This window comes from Siphateles boraxobius, unplaced genomic scaffold (genome assembly GCF_051911475.1).
Source record: "Siphateles boraxobius isolate OS27281-9 unplaced genomic scaffold, OSU_SipBor_1 73, whole genome shotgun sequence".
Lineage (NCBI taxonomy): Eukaryota > Metazoa > Chordata > Actinopteri > Cypriniformes > Leuciscidae > Siphateles > Siphateles boraxobius.
In genome coordinates, this window is record NW_027509201.1 from 2,549,364 (window position 1) to 2,557,856 (window position 8,493).

Sequence of the window (8,493 nt, forward strand, 5' to 3'; positions counted from 1 at the left end):
GTGTGGCCAGATATACAGATGTATTTACTGCATTAATCTGGATGCACTTAAGGGTTTGTCTAACTGATCAGTCACAGGGTTTTTGGGCCGCAGTATAAAGATATTGACAGATCAGAACTGACTCTTCCTCTATGAATTTCAAGACGAAAGAATAAACTAAATATTACAAACCTAACATCAACATACTGATCCATTTAAAATTTCTTAAAACTCTTTCAGTTTGTTAGAGGTCCTTAACAACATTTTATTCATTTTTGTTGACAGTTTGTTGAGAAGTAACGACAGGAAACAATAAAAAAAAGAGGGAAGTGGATCAGGAAATCACGAGACTTGAACCTGCCGCTTGCTACAGTAAGTCAAGCATCTCTATTTCTATCATATTTGGTGTTACGGATTTGAACAACTCCCTAACACTATATTAAACTCTGCCATCTAATTGATCCAGATAAAGGAAGTCTCACACTTCTGTCTAGATTCTACAGAGTAGACACAGAACAGAGACTGAAATTGTTTTTGTCAACTTGATTTATTGGCATCACATCTGCAATCTGCTTCCCTCATTAATCACTTCATCCACAAGGATCCAGAGCCAGATAACAGCTTTCCAGATCAAATCATTAGAATGCTGTTCAGGTCACAGGTCGAATGGTCCCTGTTACTGCAGAGAAATGTGTAAACCAGGACTCGTCGTTCCAACAATGAGGACAGTCCTAATGCCAGGCCAACGGCTAACATAATATTACTGAGAATAAATGACGACTTTTCAAAGTAATGAGTGATCGGGACAACCATCTCTAGGGTCTTAGCGGACACTAAACATTTCCTGTGTTGATGCTTTAAAAGAGTCTGGTTTATGTCACTATCGCGGCTCTCCACAACTGACCATGTTTGTTCATTATTTTGGCAGTGATGTATTTAATGCAGAGAATGATCCTGTTAGCAAAGGGATTGAATCGGGGTTAAGATGAGGGTAGACTACAGTAGCCCACGCAAAGATATCCGTAATCATGTCCATTCGCTTATGTTTGTATAAAATAAACTTTCTGTATATCTATCCATCATTTTGTCTATCCATCTATCTATCTATCTATCTATCTATCTATCTATCTATCTATCTATCTATCTATCTATCTATCTATCTATCTATCCATCCATCTATCTATCTATCTATCTATCTATCTATCTATCTATCTATCTATCTATCTATCTATCTATCTATGCATTTATCATTCTATACCCATTGTTCTATCTATCTATCTATCTATCTATCTATCTATCTATCTATCTATCTATCTATCTATCCATCTATCTATCCATCTATCTATCCATCTATCTATCCATCTATCTATCTATCTATCTATCTATCTATCTATCTATCTATCCATCTATCTATCCATCTATCTATCTATCTATCTATCTATCTATCTATCTATCTATCTATCTATCTATCTATCTATCTATCTATGCATTTATCATTCTATACCCATTGTTCTATCTATCTATCTATCTATCCATCTATCTATCCATCTATCTATCCATCTATCTATCCATCTATCTATCTATCTATCTATCTATCTATCTATCTATCCATCTATCTATCCATCTATCTATCTATCTATCTATCTATCTATCTATCTATCTATCTATCTATCTATCTATCTATCTATCTATCCATCTATCTATCTATCTATCTATCTATCTATCTATCTATCTATCTATCCATCTATCTATCCATCTATCTATCTATCTATCTATCTATCTATCTATCTATCTATCTATCTATCTATATATGCATTTATCATTCTATACCCATTGTTCTATCTATCTATCTATCTATCTATCTATCTATCTATCTATCTATCTATCTATCTATCTATCTATCTATCTATCTATCGTTCTATTGTTCTGTCTATCATCCATCTATCTATAAAAAAATGTGTAGAAATCCATATAATATTCCCTTTAATGTTTTTTAAGATCAGTTCCAAAATTAGAAAAAAAATGACAAAAGGAATTTTGTGCAGGAATTCTTATTTAACTCGGGAAGTCATGCAATTTTTATTGTTTAATGTTTATTGTTTCATGTCTCTCGTATCTCTTCTTTGACCAAACAATGCATTCATGCAAACAAATATCCACAGAATGAATCACCAGAAATGACACAAAACATTCTGAGCAATCACAAACTTGATTTGTGTGTGTGTGTGTGTGTGTGTGTGTGTGTGTGTGTGTGTGTGTGTGTGTGTGTGTGTGTGTGTGTGTGTGTGTGTGTGTGTGTGTGTGTGTGTGTGTGTGTGTGTGTGTGTGTGTGTGTGTGTGTGAAGTGTGCCTGCCGACCAATGACGAACACATCAGTCCCAATGGGACTTTCTTCGTGACGTATTAACACAAATCAAATCTGATTGTCTTCCTGTCTGATGGAAAGTATTCAGACATATAAAACGGGGCGAGGGGTGAGACTATTCAAAGAGACACAAGACCGCGAAAAGGAACTTTAAAAACCACCTGGTCACTTTGGGAGATTTGACTGGAGGCATTTCAGGACCCCGATCAGCGCGCGGATCACATCACCATAGCACATGTAAGTTCCTTTGATTTTAATATTTGAACATTTACCATAGTCACTTTTTACTTCTGTGCATGTTACATTCATTTAGATTAGTTTTATTTTACAAACTCAAGAAATTGCATGACATATAGCCTACATTAATTAATTGAACAATTAATTAGTATTTTCTATACAAACTAATCTTAAATTGTTTTAGGCAAAGCAAAAACTGTTATAATTAATCAAATAGAAATATCTTCTATAAAGAAGCCCCTTTTAATTATGATGTATGCGCAAAGAGTGCTCATTTTAAGTTAGTTTATGCGAATGCATTCAAATGCCTTTACAATTGCATTCAAGCTTTAAAATGCATTTACATTTGATTGTTAATTAATGCGATGTTAAATCACAGTATGTATTCATGTATGCACAGGTGTAAAGCAATGCTCGTGAGGAACGGCTCTCAGATTTTGCTCTTCATAACTCTCTCCAGTGTTTTATATGCCCGGACCTTAAGTTTACCCTTCGCCTCCATGAGGTAAGCGCTTTATTCTATGAAAGCACACGAATTAAACAAAATTCCTAACTCTTTTGTAAGGTTTTCAAGCATTTTATGTATCGGAATATGAGCGCGCGCTGTCCGCGCCATCAGAGCTGTGCGCGCGCAGGTGACTGAATCGCATCGGAAAGAAAGAAAAGAAAGTTATTTTTGTTGTCAGAATTACAATTTTGATACGCTGTATGAACCAATCAAATAGGGAAAATCCAGATTTAGTTTAAACACCGTTTCTGTGTAATTTCAATAGGCTACCAAATTAAAATTGTCTAGTCGTAAATTATTTAAATCACCTCCAAATGCTTGAAATCGTTGGTGGCTCTTACACAAACGTGCAAAATTTACCATGTTAACCATAGTTTCCGGGAAAATAGTTCATATTCTTATAGAATCTTAATGCGAGTTCTTCAAGAAGCTTTTAGAAAACATATTTCCTTTTTCTGTTTAACTGGAATTTTGACTGAAACAGAGACATTGCTCAAAAGCTTTAATATAATTAAAACAAGTATCTTTTATGACAACTCAGTGCTATAAGAGCAACTGAAATAGACTGTCATTCACTGGTTTCTAGAGTAAAGTTGGTTATTGCAGTTGTGAAATGATTGGTTCTGTGTCTGTGCAGAGATACAAGACACGCAGACGGGCTCTTCACAAGCGGATACAGTAAACTTCTTGGACAGTTATCTGCCAGACGGTACCTGGAGTCATTGATTGGAAAGCGAGTCAGGTACATGAACCCTTTTTTTATGCCAATGCATCCGGGTTTAGTGGCATTTAACAATCTGGCAGAGGGGAAATCCTTAACATGATCCATAGCCATGCTGGAACCAGCCTAAGGTGATTTGATGGTTTTTACTGGTCACACAGGTGGTCCCAAAACCTTCTAAAACCATTAAACCGGACCTGAATAGTTGAAACCAACTTGGTGGTGAACTAAAACCATCAATTATCTCAGATTGGTTTTAGAAGAGGGAGTTTTTATATGTTTTAATAGGGAGGAGAAATCAGATCATCTAAATTGAAGACAGATCAATTAAACTTGGTGTAACTGGAATTATATTTTGGTAATCGTTCGATATAATCACAGATTTTAGATGCAAAGAAAGTTGTTTTCTGCTTTAATGGATTGTTTATCCGTATACAGACTCTGATCAATCTCAAAATGTCCATAGGATTATATACCGTATAATCTTAAAAGTTAAATGTTAAATGTCACATGAACTGTTAGGAATGAAATGCATATCTGACGTGTTTCTTTGTGCAATTTTAGTGATGATTTGATGGAGGACCAGGCGCCGGTGAAGCGTCATTCAGACGCAATATTCACAGACAACTACAGCCGCTTTCGCAAGCAGATGGCGGTGAAGAAATATCTTAACTCTGTTCTAACAGGGAAGAGAAGGTAAAAAGCGCCAGCATGTTGTTGCTTCATGAGGGTCATGCTAATACTCTGAACCAAAGAACATATTTTGTGGTGTTAAACGATGAAAACGGTATTTTACTGGTGTTTTTTTCCTTTCTTTAGTCAAGAAGACCCACCCAGCATGCAGGAGGAATCGGCTGGCGGAGAGACCTCGTATCGGGAGAGCTACGATGACGTCACTGTAGACCGACTTCTCAATCATATACCGTTGGTAAGTTAGATGGAGACGTGCATGGCTTTCTATTAACAACAGTCTGGTTTTCAAGTATATTTAAAGACTGATCTTTTCTCTTCTAGCCGCTCTGAGGTGGGTTTGAAGGCAAGAAAACAACTCTCCTTGACCATCATAGGTTTTCCATTTACACAGTCTAGTATAGGACATCAGCATACTACTAAAACAACGTGTTGAAGAAAAAGAAAACGTAAATGTTTGCACTGTACATAGAAATTAAACTTTGATGAGAGATGTTAGCTTTAAGATGTACATAGTGTGCTTTGGCCTTGGAACCGACACGTTTGCTTTGACATGTTTCCTGTAAATTGTAGATCAATAAATGCATTGAAACAAGCCCCGGACTGGTACAATAAGAGAACCACATATTTGGACCTGAAGACTGCTGATTGGACCCGTGAAATATCTCGAATGATGATGTATCTCCGTGCATTTTGTAAATTGACTTATTTTGTAAAAAAATATTGATGTTGCTTCTGTGTGAATTCTAACTCTAGAGGGATCATTTGGGTTTGGGAGGGTCAGGCACTGGAAATCTTTATTTTTGCCATTCAAAGTATAATAAAAGGTTGAAGAGCCATACATTTCTTGAGTGCGCTCAATTTCAATGTTGCTCTTGGTCCGGCCACAAGCGTGAAACAAACTTTAACCATGAACTACAATTGATTCACGGTCATGTTTGGTTCCACCGACAGCCATTCAGAATAATGGGCCATTACTTTGAAGAATGTTCAAACTGTCTCAATTATATTTCTGTGACTTATGACAGCCATATGTTTTCATCCCTGAAAATACAGATAAATTGGACTTAAGGAGCACAAGTGCAGAGCAAGACAAAAATGTTAAATATTGCATAGCACTCACTTTTTAGAAAAATATGGTAAATACAGACAGCTGGAGTAATGATGTATGAGTGTCATAGGATGATGCGATTATGATGCAGTCTGAAGACGGATATATTCAGAAGGGTTTGTCCCCAAAAGGTGTGCGATCATTCATTCTTGTTATTCCAGTTAATGGTCTCATTTTGTGAGTGTTATTTTGAGAACTTCCGAAAGGAAACGGTCATTACTATTAGCCGGCCAGTGACTAAGCGTCTACAACGCATTAAAGGCAGCTCTGGAAATTTGAATCATAAATGTCAGAGGATATGGAATGCCAAAGAAAACGTTATATAAGATGACATGCACTGTAAGATGGGACTCTGGTTGCCAAAATTAGGCTTGTCTGTCAAATTAGATTTATTTTGAGTCATCCTTTGGTCTGGAAAAATGGTTTGGTTTGTACAACATATATATATGTTGGAAATACGAATGGAGTTAGGGTTAAAGTTAAGGTTAGTACAAACGTTTGATTCTTAACAGCGTGGTTAAAGCCTAGTTAAGAATAGGTTATTGTCAATGAGTGTCCTATTCTTTTGATTGGTCGGCCAGGTTGTTATTGTTGAAGTGCTCTACTTGGCTTAGGTAACTGAAGAGGCTGTTATGTGTTCTTCTGTGGCTGTGCTTCTCTTAATGCATGTGTCATTTTAGCCTGTCATTTGTAATCTTTGTGGCAGTTGCACATCCCATCTTCCTGGAAATGCCAGAAATCAAACTGAATGGAACAATAACAAACAATCAACAAAAAAAAACATGCACTAAATATTATGTTTGGTCTTAATTTGTCACATTGGATTTATATCATTACAGCACTAAGTAGGAGGAAATGCAAAAATGGAGATGACTAATTGAAAATTACTCATGCACCAAAACTTGTATAGCATAATATGCTCCATATGAACATTTATTGTTAGCAATGGGCTATATATAGCTATATATACATTTATACATTTATCCATGTTAACTCCATTAAGAAACATTATGATTTTTCTAATCCTGTAAAGCCTGAAATATGAAATAATAGTAAAATATTATAATTTTTTTTTAAGTTTATGTTATTCGTTTTATGTATTGTATCATATTTGATACACGTCTATATTGTAGTGTGTCTTATTATTTGATGTAGAAGGCATCAGGTTGTTAAGTTTCATATAGTATGGAGAATATGGAGAGGAAAAAACACCTACATTTTATTCAGAGGCCCAAACTGAGCAAATATCTGCAATTTTGTGCATATGCTGATATGTATGGCCTGAAAGTAAGATGGACTTCTGATAGCTTGTAATTTAATCAATGAGATCTTTATATTAGTGACTACTGACATAACATGCATACAAATATAATTTGCTTCAGTCCAGTAAGTGTTCATCTTGAAATAGTTCTAACAATATAAAAGCTATTCTTGTGTTTTCTTTATAAAAATACGTGAAGATTTCACAGCAAAAGGACCTGAAGGTGGACATTTTACAAAAGGCCTTTTACTTGTAAAAAAGGTCAACTTTCGATCAGATGACAGAAGGCATGTAGATTTTGCACAACAGTTTTTTCAGCAACAATTTGATCATTTAGAGGCCTTAGAAATCGCATATCAAATATTATACTGTCAAGATTACCTTGTTTTCATCAACTAATTTATTTTGTCTCGTTGTGCCTATCTTCTGTTCCTGTGTATTTAGTTGCTGTTTCCGTTGTCTCCATTGCTGTCTTATTAGTTTTCATAGGTTGCGTCCGAAAATTTAAAAATGCTGCTTTTAGAGATAGAAAGGCATCAAGGCACGTCCGAATCCAAAGTTAGCTTCACTTCCTGTCTCCGGATCTGATTGATTTTTGAAGGCAACTTGGATGTGTCCTTCACTGACTTTGATATCCCACAATCCTATCCCACAATCCTGTTTCATTCTATGACAGAAATAAAGATGGCGTCTGAAAGTTGCTGGTCAGTTTGTGTGTAAATGTACGTTTTTGCTCAATGTTTTCCACTTCTGATATTATATAGTGATAAATTACTATTATAGTCATTCACTTTGTTTTATTTTCAACAAAGCTCTCTCTATTTTGCTGTGTAGATCATTAAACCGTTACACTTCCTCAGAAGTCTGCCCAAAATCAGTTCCATGAAGTTCATGCACTAACGCTGCCTGCAAAGTCATTGCAAAGGCAGCGAGGCAACAAGTCAGCTATGTTTTTGGACGCAGCCATATTTACCCTGGTTAATCTCCATGTCAACTAATCATCTGCACCTGTCTATCATTATCCCCCTGTTATTCAGTGTATATCAGTCATCCTCTGTTCAGAGTCTGGTGTTACATTAAGGCCACGTTTACACATAGCCGGGTATTTAGAGAAACGAATATCCCCCCCCCCCCCCCGGGCCCCTCCGTTTTCAATAATAACATCGTGCACACAACATTTGTCATTTACATCAACCCGCATAAATACGCCGTTGAGCGCCATCATCACTATGCCAAACTGGGCGCTCACATGAGGTTAATCATTTTCTGGCGCATAATGTGACTTTGAGAACCTAAAACCGCGTTTCTCCCAGTTGACACGGCAACACATAACCGGCGTTTTCAGAAATCTCCACTTTGGCCAGAGTTTTTAGAAATAATCGTTTTCTGGGATAAAAACGGGGTTTTTGTGTAAACAAGAGGCCAAACCGCAGGGAAATGTCTGCGTTTTCCCTTCGTGTAAACGGGGCCTTAGTGCTGGTGGTTCCCCTTATTTTTCCTTATGTGAAATGTGATTTCACCGTTCATCTGCATCAAGCATCTTGAATCTGGATTTTCAAATCAAGGCACAAATACATGAAAACAGTAGGCTTTATACACACTCAAAAAAGGTACAAAAGCG

The 8,493-nt window shown here is 36.3% G+C and overlaps 1 protein-coding gene across 1 annotated transcript; it reads left to right on the top strand.

The window, feature by feature from the left end:
• Positions 1-262: 262 nt before the first annotated feature.
• On the top strand, positions 263-5,095 carry vip (vasoactive intestinal peptide). Its single transcript, XM_077217489.1, has 7 exons — positions 263-351; positions 2,325-2,581; positions 2,982-3,086; positions 3,727-3,831; positions 4,375-4,506; positions 4,630-4,738; positions 4,825-5,095. Coding segments are annotated over exons 2-7 (462 nt in total). The 5' UTR covers positions 263-351; positions 2,325-2,579; the 3' UTR covers positions 4,834-5,095.
• Positions 5,096-8,493: the final 3,398 nt, after the last annotated feature.